At 41.7% G+C, this 15,230-nt stretch overlaps 1 protein-coding gene across 2 annotated transcripts in view; it reads left to right on the forward strand.

Annotated features, from left to right (window-relative positions):
* ADSL (adenylosuccinate lyase) overlaps window positions 1-15,230 on the forward strand; it is a 307,415-nt gene that overhangs the window by 112,535 nt on the left and 179,650 nt on the right. For both annotated transcript variants that reach the window (XM_089674217.1, XM_089674218.1), the window contains exon 7: window positions 9,496-9,586. In XM_089674217.1, the coding sequence (XP_089530343.1) occupies window positions 9,496-9,586 (91 nt within the window). The remainder of the gene's footprint in view (window positions 1-9,495; window positions 9,587-15,230) is intronic.

The following is a 15,230-nucleotide window of genomic DNA, read 5'->3' on the forward strand; positions in this document are numbered from 1 at the left end:
TGCCATTTTTAGCATAAAATACTGTGTACACCTTAATTCCATTGGTTTTTTCATCTTATTGGACATGGATGCGCTTTAGTGATGCCAGCACGGCATTTCTCAGGGCTGGTTTGCACATAGCCACAATAGCAGGTAACGTGTGTTGAAATGACCACTTGTTGTGTCCTGCCCGTTTCATATCGCAGGAGCGCATCTGGGATCACATGGTCAGAACGTTGTCACCATGTAAAAGGGAATGCTTGAACAATGACTTTCATTGCTTTATTTTAATAAAATCTTCAAATGTAAAAATATTGGAAATCCCTTTTGAGATTAAATTAATGTTAGTTAAATGTTCAAGCTTTTAATGAGATTGGAGTGAATTACATATACAATAACTTTTTTTTTTTTAACAAACAAGTGAAAATGCTAAATAATTATTATGAGTAACTTGAATGTGCAAATCTCTCTCTAATCTTGAAGACTGGAATGAATTCTTAGTAACAAGTGCTAAGGAAAGACAAATCCAAGTGTCTGTTATTCACTGGGTCTACCTGACTTTGCCATACCTGGAATTCTTTAAAAAATGACATATGTGTACATATTGTAAGTGGTTGTAAAGCCTTTAAAGTGACACTAAAGCTTGCTGTGTTTTTTTTTTCCCAATAACAATTGTGCACAGAGCAGCCCTGGTCCTCTTCTTTTAGGGTCCCTGCTGGTGCCCCCCTGCACTCTCTCCTCATTGGTTCACTGGCTGTGATTGAGAGTGGGAGCCCACTGCTGTCTCAGCCAATGAAAAAGAAGTGATGAAGAGTCCCCAGACAGCAGAGGCTGTCGAGAACATCGCTGGATCTGAGGGGGCTCAAGTAAGGATTGGGGGGGCGCTGCACACAGAAGATTTTTTTACTTTCATGCATAGAACATATGAAGGTAAAAAAACTTGAGCCTTTAGAACCACTTCAAGGTTTTTTTTATCTTAATACCGTCTGCAATAAGTTAAAAATCTTTTTCTAGTCAGCTCCCCTCCCCCCTTAAATACTTACCTGAACCTCAACTTGATCCTTCCACTGTGCCTGAGAAGAGCAGCGCTGCTCACTCTCTCTGTCTACTCAAGACATGGAGGCAGCAGTGGAAGCCATTGCTGCTGTCAATCAAGTCCAGGAGCAGGGCCAAGCCGTGCTGTGTGCGTCAATAGACGCACACAACCTGGCTTGGGATTTGAGCCTGCTTGAGTGCCCCTATAGCAAGCTTGCTATAGGAGCACTTGGAAGGAAGGAGGGGCGAGAGCACAGACGAAGGCCTCCAGAAGAGGAGGTTGCACATAGCAAGTAAGTACAACTTCTCAATTATTTTATTTAAAAATTTAAATAAACCTTTAAAGTCACTATAAAGTGGCTATCGTTATACCTAAAATAATGCACTCCCTGCACAGAAAAACTTAAATATTGCAGTGAAGTGAAATCGCCCACGGAAGAATTTTCAGTAACAGTCTCTTCTGGAAGTGTATTCTTGATACCCAGCTGTGCTCTGAAGTTTAACTCCCTGGGGACCCTATGTTGCTGCTGTGTAGTATTGTAGGCGTTGGTGGGAGATCAGTGCTGGACCACATTTGAGTGAACATAACTTTTCACTTCAGTACAGTAGAGATCGGTGGCATGGGAAGCTTTGTTTTAGACATTCGTTTTAGTGTCACGGTTGCTTAAACATTTGACATTTTTCTAAAAATAAAAATTCAAGATTTGCAAAACTGAAACTAAACAAATCTTTACTGTATCTGTGTAGTTTAAAAAAAGGACCCTAAAATGATTCCTAAGGCCTGGTTAACACTGGTTAGCTGCAGTTTGGATGTAGTGCGACCTGTGGTTTTAGGTGCAATCCCATTGACTTCTATTAGACTGTTTGTTTTCTGAAAGCTCATCAGAGATGCAGCATGCAGGACTTTGAAGCGCTTTTATGAAAATGTACAGTATTTTAGAAGTCAGTGGGAGTGCACCTAAAATCGTGGATAAAGCATGCATAAATTACACTGCACCCAAACTGCAGCACAAAGGTGTGAACCTGGCCTAAAGGAATAATTGCTAAAGTGCACTTTTCACTTAAAGTATTATATTGTATGTATCCTTTCCTAACTCTTCTGACCTAAAGTATCCCACACTCTATCCCAGAAAAAGTCTGCCCCAGTCTTCTATAGCCCCTGGCCAGAATCTTTTCAATATAGGCTTTGCCCACTATAAGACCATCTCCTTGCTGGACAGTTAGTGTGGACTGAGCTGTCAGTAACATCCTGGTCTGACAGCTAGGATTGCATACCTGTGCACATGACTAGCTAAAATATAGTGTCGATGAACAATCCTTTGGCAAAGTCACCCTATCTAAAATCTTTACAGATTGTGTATGCCTAGTGTTTTGTCAATGTGTTGTTTTTTTATAATTCCTACTGAACATGGTGACCTTTATAAATTTAGAAGACAATGCCTGTGAATTGGGCCTAATGTAAATTCAGAATAGATTCTTTTTTGCTGGGCTGGGCTTCAGGATATGTTACCCAGCCTTCTGCATGCCAGCAGAAAGATGGCTAAAAGCTAAGCATAGGGTCACTGTTCTGCTTCGCGTTATTGAACTGTTGTATAACACTAGTCAGACAGTCTAACAATAATTCAGAAGTCAAGAAACGCGAGACATCAGATCTGTATGTATTCTTAGTTCTGAATAACTTTGTAAAACTACAACATAAACACAAACAAAACATATGTGTCAATACATTAAACATTATACAACAGCTTCATCCCATCAGTGAGTGTACTCACGGACAATTCCACCATAAATCCAGGAATAGCTTGGAGCTTCACTGTATGCTACTTGCTAGTTTCAGAAGCAGTCACGAAATGGAAGACAGGAACTTCCAGGTTGAAGGTTACTGTGTGTGAAAATGACCACTTCCTATAAATCCTGATATAACTAGGCATAATAACTCTGACCAATAGATGGCAGCAACATCACATAACATTACAGTATATTGCATACATTATTTTCAACAATTATGGGCAGAACACTCCCTGCCTGGCATAATTTATTATGCCACTAACTATGTAACAACTGCTATGCAGAAAAAACACACAAATAGGAAAATGGAATCCTAGCTAATCTGAGACGAAAACTATAATGTCATAGTTCAACCATTATCCCTCCAAAAACAGAGTATATATACGGTATACCAGCCTTTCTCAACCTTTGGAAATTCGTCAAGAGACAAACGTCCACCCACTCTCAACAACCCATTCTTGTCTACGAAGGGGCTGAACTTCCTAAGACGGCTTTGTTTTAGGAATGTCTTTTGTTTTGTGATGCAGTCAATTTCCTTCTGGAAATGTTTGTAACAGACTTTGCCTGAGAAAGTTCTTCTAGATTGACCTGTTCATGGAAACTTTCCCACCTTCTGACCTGATCGCTATTGGACTCCCTCCGGAAGGTTTTAGCGACGTGGATGAGTCTGGCTAGGGTTTTAACTAATATCTTCCAGCAAGAAAATCTCTCAAAGCAATGCGAATGAATTACTTCAGAAACTTTGGTACTGAAACGTGTAATTTCCGATCTGATTTCAGGGTCGAGCTCTATGAGCGGATAAACATTAGCAGTGTCTATATCCTCACAGTGTTGTTGGTACAGAAAGGATGGGCCTGAGAACCATATAGAGTTCTGCAGGCATGCTGCTTGAGTAGGTCTAGTGGCAAAATCTGCAGGGTTTTGCTCTGTAGATACATACAACCTCTGATCTGGGTGTGTAGATTGCCAGATTCTATTCACTCTGTTGGAGACATACAGATAGAATCTCCTTGTTGTGTTGCAAATGTACCCCAGGACAGTCTTGCTATCAGTGAAGAATTTCACAGCATCGAAGTCAGTATCTAGTTAATAAATGATTAGCTCAGACATTTCGACTGCAAGTACAGCAGCACACAACTCTAAACGAGGAATCGTGTGGGCTGGTTTAGGGCTTGATTTGGACTTTCCTATAACAAATCCAACATGGCACACATTTTCTGCATCAATTACTTTCAAGTAAGCCACTGCACCTATCGCTATGGTGGATGCATGTGAGAAAATGCACAGTTCTTTCCTGCGAGCTGTTGATAGATATATGGGAACATAACATCTGTCTATTTTTAGGTGCTCCAATGCTTGCAAGGATTCTGTCCATTGAACCCACTCACATAGTCTCCCTTCTGGAAGCAATGCATCCCATTCACTTTTCCCAGATGACAGTTCCCAAACTAAGGCCTTACCTTTTATTGTCACAGGTGACACAAACCCTAGGGGATCATAGAGGCTATTTACGGTGGATAGAATTCCTCTTCGTGTAAAGGGCTTTTCCTCTGAAGAAACTCGGAAAACAAAAGTATCTGTTTCTAGATCCCAGCTCAGGCCTAGGCTTCTCTGCAAAGGAAGGGTGTCCGTACCTAGGCAAAGATCTTTAAGGTCCTTGGCTCTGTCTGCTACAGGGAAGGCTTCCATTACTCTTTGGCTGTTGGAAGCGATTTTATGAAGACGCAGATTGGATTCTGCCAGCATTTGCTTTGCTTTACTGAGGATGGAAATTGCATCTTCAGGTGTGCTAGCAGAAGCGAGTCCATCATCCACATAGAAATGCCTCAATACAAAGTGTTTGGCTTCTTGTCCATAGAACTCTGCATTTTTCTGGGCAGCCTTTTGCATGTAGTATATAGCGACAGCAGGAGAGGGCCTGTTGCCAAATATGTGCACTTTCATTCTGTACTCAACAATTTCCTTGTCTGTCATTATCTTCATACCAGAGAAAACGTAGAAAGTCTCTATGGTCCTCTCTGACAAGAAAGCAATAAAACATTTGTTGCACATCTGCTGTGAAGGCAATGGCTTCTTTTCTGAAGCGCATAAGGACACCTAACAAAGTATTGTTTAGGTCAGGGCCACTTAACAGTACGTCGTTTAAAGAAACTCCTTCATACTTTGCGCTGGAATCAAAAACTATTCTGACTTGGTTAGGTTTGTGTGGATGGTAAACCCCAAACATGGGTAGATACCAGTGTTCCCTATCTGTCTCAATTGGTCCTGCAACTTCAGCGTGATCGTTGTCCAGCATCCTTTTAATGAATTCGGTGAAATCTCTTTTCGCTTCTGGCTTTCTCTGTAGTGTTTTGCTGAGTGAACGCAAACGCTTCATGGCTTGCTCCCTGTTACAAGGCAAAAAACTTCTGGGTGTGCGAAAGGGTAGAGGGGCCACCCAACTGTGATTGTCATCTTGGTAGGCCTCTCTATCCATAATCTGTAAGAAGGTCTGATCCTCTATAGAGAGGGCCTGTTTATCATCATCTTTAGTTTTGTGGAACACTGTAATCCCTAGATTGTCTGTCTCAGTGTCGGAATTGACTTGTTCTTTGCCATATAATGTAGAAGAGTCCCAGTGTTGTGTTGACCTGCCAAAGCTTTCCTTGACAACGAAGCTGTTGTGACAGGGACTGAGAAGAGATGTGCGTCCATTTGTTAACACAAATGTCTTCAAAATACTAATGTTGTCAGGCTGGTGCACTGTCCCCAGGCAAACTTCTCCTACAATGACCCACCCCAGGTCCAGTCTCTGTGCATAGGGGGCATTGTAAGGTCCATTGATTTGCTGGCTCACCTTGTGCACTTGAAGGATGTCTCTTCCAAGAAGTAGAAGGATAGAAACATCTGGCTCAACAGCTGGGATAAGGTGAGCAATTGAGCGGAGGTGGGGGTGATGATGGGCTACTTCTGGAGAGTGAATCTCTGTTTTGTCATCAGGTATCATGCCACACTCTATTAGGGTAGGAAGTGAGAACTGCACTTTCTTATTTAAGGATTCAATGGTAAAGCCAGTAGCTCTTCTCCCTGCGGTTTCAGTTGTCCCCGCACATGTCCTTAGGGTGTATGGAACTGCACTTGCCTTAAGGTTAAAGGTATCAAAGAAGTCTGACTTTGCAAGGGATCTGTTGCTTTGTTCATGCAGCACTGCATACATTTTCACTGTCCTTTCTCTCTCGCCAGTGGGATATACAGTCACTAAACAGATTTTAGAGCATGATCGTGCACTCTTGCCTTGTCCACATACTTCAGTGCAATTTGACATGACTGAAGAGAGTGGGATCTCTTGTTTCTCCCTGCCGTGATCTTTCATGGGTTCTACAGTCTCTAGTGGTGCAGGAGCAGGGCCAGGGTGCAAAGCTGCAATATGTTTCTCACTGCCACATTCTGTACATTCAGTCTTGGCAATGTGGTAAGTAGATCCGCAGCACTTAAAACAGATGCCGTTTTGTTTAAGGAAGGATATCCGCTCTGCAATAGGTTTGCTTCTAAAGCCTTTGCATTTCTTTAGTGGATGTGGTTTTTTGTGTATTGGGCAATGTCTATCTGGGTTTTCTATTGTATGTACCTTATGGGTGCTTTGACAGTCTGTGACTTCTGAAGGTACAACTGTTTTGTGTGTGGATACAGAGGTCTTACCGTGAGATCTGTGAGGTCTTTGCGATTGATTGCTGCTGGTGGTGAAGGCGAAACTGGGATCATTTCGGATTTTCGCTTGCTGTCGGACAAACCTAGAGAACACAGAGAAAGGGGGGAAAGCGATTCCATAATCTTCTTTGAATTTACCTCCCACAGACATCCACTTGTCTTGCAGATTTGAAGGTAGTTTCTCTACTATGAGATTAGTGCCTCTGGCCGTATCTAGATATGAAAGCCCTGACAAGTAGCCATCCTCTTTGGCATATTCTATCTCTAGCAGAAGATCACTCAATTCTTGTAGCCGCACGCTGTCTCTGTAGCCCACCTTAGGAAAGACTTCAAGTTTTTTCAACAGTGCTCTTTCAATTACCTCTGGGGATCCATACGTTTCTTCTATTCTTTTACAGGTCATGTTGAGTCCTGCTGCAGGGTTGAACAGGTTTGCTCTTCTCATCCTCTTTGCATGCTCTGCTGACTCTGTACCAAGCCATTTTATCATTAAATCAAGCATTTCTGCTGGCGATAAGTTCATACCTCTAGTGGCATTCAGAAATTAAGCTTTCCATGCCCAATAGTTTTCAGGACAGTCATCAAATTGGAGAAAGCCTGAGCTAACCATTTCTTTGCGGATGAGATATTTCGTGACATCCACTGCACATTGTTGTTCGCACATATAATCTTTAGGTTGAGGTGGTGGGAACACTTGTTTTTTGTTCCTAGGGGATTCTGGCGCTTCATTTTTGGTTTGCTGGCGGCCACTGACCTCTTGTGGTAGATTGGGCCTGCCCAGGGGGTCTGTATATCTTGGCTTGAATTCCTTTGCTTCAGGTTTGAGAGACTGTTCCTTTGTATGTATATCAGTAAGGTTCTGTATGTACTCACTTGTACGATTAGCAGAGGATAGAGGTTTTTCTGGAACCTTTCGGTCTTTATATGCTTTTTCACTTCCTGACCGGCTTGTTCCCATGTAGGCAGCGGCCTCTGCTTCAGCAACTGCAGTCTGTCGCTGCAAGATAAGCAATTTTGATTCTAATTCCACCTCTTCTTGTGCTTTCTTAGCTGCTATCTCCTGCATCTTCATGGCTTTCTTAGCTTCTATCTCCTGCATCATCATGGCTTTCTTAGCTTTTATCTGCTGCATCATCATGGCTTCTTTTTCTGCTGTGGCAGCTTTCTTAGCTGCTATATCCTGCATCATCATGGCTTCTTTTTCTGCGTACTGTAGCTGGACACTGGCAGCTTCTGCCTTGGCACGAGCTCTAACTGCTGAGGAACTTGCTGAGGACATCTTGCTAGATCGTGAAGATCTGGACACATGTGACTGTACATCGTCTTGCTGGGCGCTGGGGATGTTATCCCTACCTCGCTGTGTCTGCGGTAGTGTGTCATCAGCCTGGTACTTTGTTCCTGATCTTAGACTCATGCTGCAGTAATGGCGTCTCCGTTTACTCCAGACTGCCACGTGGGTGTCCTTTTACTGTTCTGCTTCGCGTTATTGAACTGTTGTATAACACTAGTCAGACAGTCTAACAATAATTCAGAAGTCAAGAAACGTGCGACATCAGATCTGTATGTATTCTTTGTTCTGCATAACTTTGTAAAACTACAACATAAACACAAAAAAAACATATTTGTCAGTACATTAAACATTATAGAACAGCTTCATCCCATCCGTGAGTGTACTCACGGACAATTCCACCATAAGTCCAGGAATAGCTTGGAGCTTCACTGTATGCTACTTGCTAGTTTCAGAAGCAGTCATGAAATGGAAGACAGGAACTTCCAGGTTGAAGGTTACTGTGTGTGAAAATGACCACTTCCTATAAATCCTGATATAACTAGGCATAATAACTCTAACCAATAGATGGCAGCAACATCACATAACATTACAGTATATTACATACATTATTTTCAACAATATGGGCAGAACGGTCACTTTTCATTGGAGCTGCTTGAAATATTTCCCAGTTAGCAGCAACAACTGGATTTTCTATGGTGGAGAGGTTGTAGACTGTCCCTCATGCATGAAAATAAAGGGTAATTTAATTTTTTTTCTGGATTGTAACTTGTATTACAAAGGCAACATTTAACATGCTGCTGTTGTTACAGATGTGATTTGCTAGGACAGGCACACTAAAAGAAGATATATTTGCTATCTTGGCATAGCATTTCTCAGGCTTGTGAGACTAGGTGTGCTACGGTCATGGTCCTCTGACAAGGGCTGGAAAAGCACACGTTCATCTAAATGTGACAAGGCCTCGAAACTCAAGCTCATTAAACTAGTAACATCAGTGCTGCTTGTTTAGGCCTCATACACACTGGACATTTTTAACACTGCTGTTAGGGGCACCTGTTTTTTTTCTGCATCTAAATGCCCCTGCATGTTAGTCTATGCACACATAGGCATTTAGAGTTGGGGGGGGGGACCACTGCCAGCGCATCAAGGAGCAGTACTGTTTTGGCAGAAAAAAAACCGCTTCACTTGTAAACATGTTTAGACGCATTTAGGATCGCTCCTAAACACGTGTAAACACATTTACAAGTATCAAGCGTGGGTTTTTGTTTTTTTTTCTGCCACAACGCTGCTGCCTGTAGGAAAGGTATCTAGAGATGGGAAAATGCCCTATGTGCATAAGGCATTAATATTAACTTGATGGGCATGGGAGATGGAAAGGCAGGCAGACCTATTTAATAGTCCAAAAGGGATCAATAATGTTCAATATATACCAGCTTAAAGCAACCCATTTGGTTTCCTTTTTTGAGCATATAGAACTTTGCAAGATAGATGAATGCCGACTAGTTGCCAACTTTCTGCACTCTGTACGTCGTTCTTTATCTCTGTAATGCTGGAATACATTTTTTGTAAAGTAACATATTACATCTGTATAGAGTTTGACATTGTAAAGAAAATACAGTCTACTTGAGATCCCTTCTAGGTTTTGAAACTTTAAGCATATTTCAGAAAATGTGTTTTGTCTTGTCTGCAAGGTCACATACAAGTGTTTCTTTTTCTAGGGCATACATAGTGACAGGTCAAACGTACAGTCGCAAAGTTGATATAGAAGTTTTGTCTGTTCTTGCCAGTCTGGGAGCCACAGTCCACAAGGTAGGTTACCACTGCAGTATATCAAAAAGAACTTCATTGTTTTTCTTGTAAATTGACTCATGACTTTGCTCATCTTGAGTGTGTTTTAAACTCTTAAAGAGGAATGTTACACAAAAAGGGTCACCTAAAAGTTCTGTTTGTTTGCATCCTCCCAACTTCCTCTTTATCAATTGGCACTTTTTTAGGGTGGGAGGGGACAGGTACCTGGTTTTGACAGTTACCTACTCCCACTTCAGGTCGGATTACCTCCCCTGCAGCCTTCTGGGACACATCACAGGTACCAGAAGACTGTGGGACCATTCACAAAGCTCACCGTGGAGGAAAACCAGCTGTGAAGTCTCAAGACTTCACTTCCAGTGTCCTTTAGTTAAGATGCCACTACTAGCACAGTATTTGTAGCTGCTGACTTTTAATTTAGCAGATTTAAAATTAACAAAGCCCTATAAGCAATACATATTTAACCACTTGTACACCAGCCTCTAATACCCCTTCATTACCAGACCGTGTTTCATTTTTCAGCATATAGTTTGATGGTTGCCTTGTCATGCAACATTGTACCCAAATGAGTTTTGTATCAGTTTTTGAGACGGATAAAGCTTTTTTTGATGGTATTTAATAACTGCTGACTGTCATGTATGTTCAGTCACTGGCTGAGTACAAGTATGAGTAGCTGTGAATTTCACCTCTACTATACCCCTTTCCCATCCCTACTTGCGCAAATGAGCACAAGTGTTTTCGGCAGGTGAAGTGATTTTGTTGGTTTGTGCATGGTGACACCTGAGGAGTGCCTGTTCATATTTAGTAATGTTTAGACATTTAGCTGGATACAACTGGCACTTTAGGTACTGGTGCTTTTTATATTTTATGTTGTATACATTTATGTTTCTTATATCTGTTTAGGTTACTTTTTGTTATGTTCCTGTGTGCTCTATATTAAAGGTCTATTATGGAAATTATGCATGCATATTTTGTATGAAAGTGTATACCCATACAAATAAGTAATCCCCATATAATCCACAATTTTTATTTTTCCTGACAATGTGATACATAGACAGGGCCACTATTTGCCATCTACTGCCTACTTCAAAGCACCCCCCATGTCTCCCAATGCAATTTAAACCTTAAAGCTGAAGTTTTTCTCTATATATGTTTTATGTATTTAAGCTGAGCTGCTGTGAAAAAGCTGCTATTGAGTACCCAACTACCCCTTATTTGACTGCTTTCACTGCCAGTAACATACTCGGTGAATGGTGGAAAATCTGGTATGTCACAGCATTCTCACCGTCATTTGTAGATTGTGTTACAGACAGTGAAAGCACTGAAAGAACCTTCAGAAGCTTTGCAGCTATCTTCCTTAGATTGGACTCTGGCAACCAATCAGAACAGTTGGAAAAGCCCAGCATAACCCCTCCCACTGCCATTGTGCCTCAGTATTTTGCTAGTGTTCTAGGAAAATGTATGCCTTCTGTCTGCTGAGAGAAGCTAACCCACTACTTTTCATTTTTTTAAGAAATATTTTTTAGCCATACAGTTAGGTCCATATATATTTGGACACAGGCACACTTTTAGTTTTTGTCAGGTATTTACCAAAACATATTCAAGCTATAGTTATACACCCTGTTCCAAATTATTATGCAAATTCTATTTAAGTGTCACAAAGATTAAATATTTTGTTTTTCAGTTTAACTCATGGATGGCATTGTGTCTCAGGGCTCTTTTGATCACTGAAAACAATCTCGGACACCTGTGATAATTAGATTGGCAGGTGAGCCCAATTTAAGGAAAAACTGCTAAAGGAGGGTGTTCCACATTATTAAGCAGAGCACCATTTTCAAGCAATATGGGGAAGAAAAAGGATCTCTCTGCTGCCGAAAAGAGTGAAATAGTTCAATGCCTTGGACGAGGTATGAAAACATTCGATATATCACGAAAACTTAAGCGTGATCATCGCACTATTAAGAGATTTGTGGCTGATTCAGAGCACAGACGGGTTCGTGCAGATAAAGGCACATTGAGGAAGATTTCTGCCAGATCCATGCATCGGATCAAGAGAGCAGCTGCTAAAATACCATTACATAGCAGCAAACAGATATTTGAAGCTGCTGGTGCCTCTGGAGTCCCACGGACATCAAGGTATAGAGTCCTCCAGAGTCTTGCAACTGTGCATAAACCTTCTATTCGGCCACCACTAACCAATGCTCACAAGCAGAAACGGCTGCATTGAGCAGAAAAATACATGAAGACTAATTTTCAAACAGTCCTGTTCACTGATGAGTGCCGTGCAACCCTGGATGGTCCAGATGGATGGAGTAGTGGATGGTTGGTGGACGGCCACCCTGTTCCAACAAGGCTGCGACATCAGCAAGGCGGGGGTGGAGTCATGTTTTGGGCCGGAATCATGGCAACAGAGCTGGTCAGCCCCTTTAGGGTCCCCGAAGGTGTAAAGATGACCTCTGCAAAGTATGTGGAGTTTATGACTGACCACTTTCTTCCCTGGTACATAAGAAAGAACTATGCTTTCTGTAATAAAATCATCTTCATGCACGACAATGCACCATCTCATGCTGCAAAGAATACCTCTGCATCAATGGCTGCTATGGGGATAAAAGGAGAGAAAGTCATGGTGTTGCCTCCATCCTCCCCTGACCTTAATCCTATTGAGAACCTTTGGAGCATCCTCAAGCAAAAGATCTATGAGGGTGGGAGGCAGTTTACATAAAAACAGCAGCTCTGGGAGGCTATTCTGACATCTTGCAAACAAATTCAAGCAGAAACTGTCCAAAAACTCACAAGTTCAATGGATGCAAGACTTGTGAAGCTGCTATCAAATAAGGGGTCCTTTGTTAAAATGTAACGTGACCTGTTAAAATGTGTAAAAAGTTAAAATGTTATGTTACTGTTATCATTAGGAGGTTTGTTCAGTAAAATTTGAATTGTACTCTTAATAGTTGATAACATGAGAATTATGCTGACTGTTATTTACATCAATTATTTTGGTAAATGAGAAAAATATCATTTGCATAATAATTTGGAACAGGGTGTATAATGGATATGGGCTGAAAGTGCACACTCTCAGGTTTAATTTGAGAGTATGTACATCCAAATTGGAGGAAGGGTTTAGGAATTACAGCTCTTAATAGTAGCAGCCCCCCTTTTCAAGGGACCAAAAGTAATTGGACAATTGAATATAATCGTAAATAAAATGTTCTTTTTTAACATTTTGTTGAGAATCCTTTACTGGCAATGACTGCCTGAACCGATGGACATTACCAAAGACTGGTTTTCCACCTTTCTGATGCTTTGCCAGGTTCTAACTGCAGCTGTCTTCAGTTGTTGATGTTGTGAATGGGTTTTTGTTTACCATAGAGAGGATCCTGTGATCATCCACCACTGTTGTCTTCCATGGACGTCCATGCCTTTTAATGTTGCTGAGCTCACATGTGTGTTCTTCTTTCCTTAGAATGTACCAAACTGATTGATTTGGTCACTCCTAATGTTGCTGCTATATCTCTGATGGATTTGTTTCATTTTTGTAGCCTTACAATGGCCTGTTTCACTTGCATGGACAGCGCCTTTGAACACATAATGTAGGTTCACAGCAATAGATTCCAAATGCAAATACCACACTTAGAATCAACTCCAGACCTTTTACGTGCTTAATTGATTCAATTGTCCAATTATTTTTGGTCCCTTGAAAAAGGGGGGATGACTACTCTTAAGAGCTGTAATTTCTAAACCCTTCCTCCCTCCAATTTGGATGTACATTGAACACAGCAGTCTAATCATGCCTTCCCTGCTTTTCACAGGTAATTTGCTGCTATCTGCTCTTCTCCATTCTAATCTGAAACAACGCATAGACTCCAGCTGTCTCTGGGTAATTTGCTGCTATCTGCTCTTCTCCATTCTAAACTGAAACAACGCATAGACTCTAGCTGTCTCTGGGTAATTTGCTGCTATTAGCTCTTCTCCATTCTAAACTGAAACAACGCATAGACTCCAGCTGTCTCTGGGTAATTTGCTGCTATCTGCTCTTCTCCATTCTAAACTAAAACAATGCATGGACTCCTGTTAATTTCAGAACAAATAGTATATATATATTTTTGTCTATGTTGAGTAGTTCTCACCTCTTGCTGCACTCTTTTTATGACTGTGGCCTGTGTCTGGTCTGTGTTTGAGAAACATCCCCCCCTATTCATGTGATCCTTATCAGTTCCTAATTAGGGCTGGGAAGAGTGCTCATTTGACCATCTCCCTATAAATTTAGATCAGCTCATGGGGGGGGGTCACGGACGGGGGGCATGGTCACAGATGGGGTGCTGATTTTGCGTGAATGCTGCTTTTGAAGGAGTGCTAAGAACAGTTGAAGACAGCAGTTTAACTAAAGCAGGATAATTCAAGCAGCTGGAAGCTACAACAACAACAAACTCTACTGCACGCTGGACAGACTGCAAGCAAACACCCTGGGAAATATCTCCTACAAGTCTGAGTCCTACTCCGTGTACCTTTTTAATATGTCCCCTCCACTCCTCCTTTTCATATTATTATCCTGCGTTCCCAAAATCTCACTTCTTTACCCCTCTGCTCCACCCCAAAGATTACACATCTCACCCTCAATGCTGCCATCTCGCTACTACTGCTCTCATCACCTCCTGCTGATACTTCACTCACCTGTTGACCCAAACACCAGGACTGGAAGACATGTGCACTCGTGTACATCCCGCTCCCATGTTACTTTCCTCACCCTTCTTCTCCTAACCTCTGGGGATATCTCCCCAAACCTTGGTCCTCCACTATTTCACCCCCACACCAGGCATCCTCTTTCTTCCGGGAATAGCCGCAATCCCCTCAATTTAATATCAGTCCCCGTGCTCCCAAAAACCACCCTCCCTTTTTCATGTGCACTCTGGAATGCCCGCTCTTTTTGTAATAAGCTCACCTCTGTCCGTGACCTTTTTGTCTCCCATTCCCTTAACCCAGGGGTCTGCAACCTTTAGGACATAAAGAGCCACTTGGACCCGTTTCCGAGAGGGGAAAAAAGACTGGGAGCCGCAAAACCATTTCAACATTTAAAACAAATCCGACACTGCATATATTGCAAAAAGCGCTCTGGTCATGAAGGGGGTTTAAGGGCCCAGTAAGCAAAGGGTTAATCAGGGCCACAGTGTATCGTCATAATCACAATCATAGCCTGGTGGGCAACCTTTTTTTTCAACTGAGCCAAATCTCGCCAAAACCACGATTGAAATTTATTTTGAGAGCCACATTTTTAAAACTGAAAATACATCCCCCATATAGTAATTCATCCCCCATATAGTATTTCATCCCCCATAGTAATTCATCCCCCATAGTAATTCATCCCCCATATAGTAATTCATCCCCCATATAGTAATTCATCCCCCATAGTAATTCATCCCCCATATAGTAATTCATCCCCCATATAGTAATTCATCCCCCATATAGTAATTCATTCCCCATATAGTAATTCATCCCCCATAGTAATTCATCCCCCATATAGTAATTCGTCCCCCATAGTAATTCATCCCCCATATAGTAATTCACCCCCCATAGTAATTCATCCCCCATATAGTAATTCATCCCCCATAGTAATTCATCCCCCATATAGTAATTAATCCCCCATAGTAAT

Source organism: Staurois parvus, unplaced genomic scaffold (genome assembly GCF_062004578.1).
Source record: "Staurois parvus isolate SC_StPar_1 unplaced genomic scaffold, SC_StPar_1.0 ptg000149l, whole genome shotgun sequence".
NCBI lineage: Eukaryota > Metazoa > Chordata > Amphibia > Anura > Ranidae > Staurois > Staurois parvus.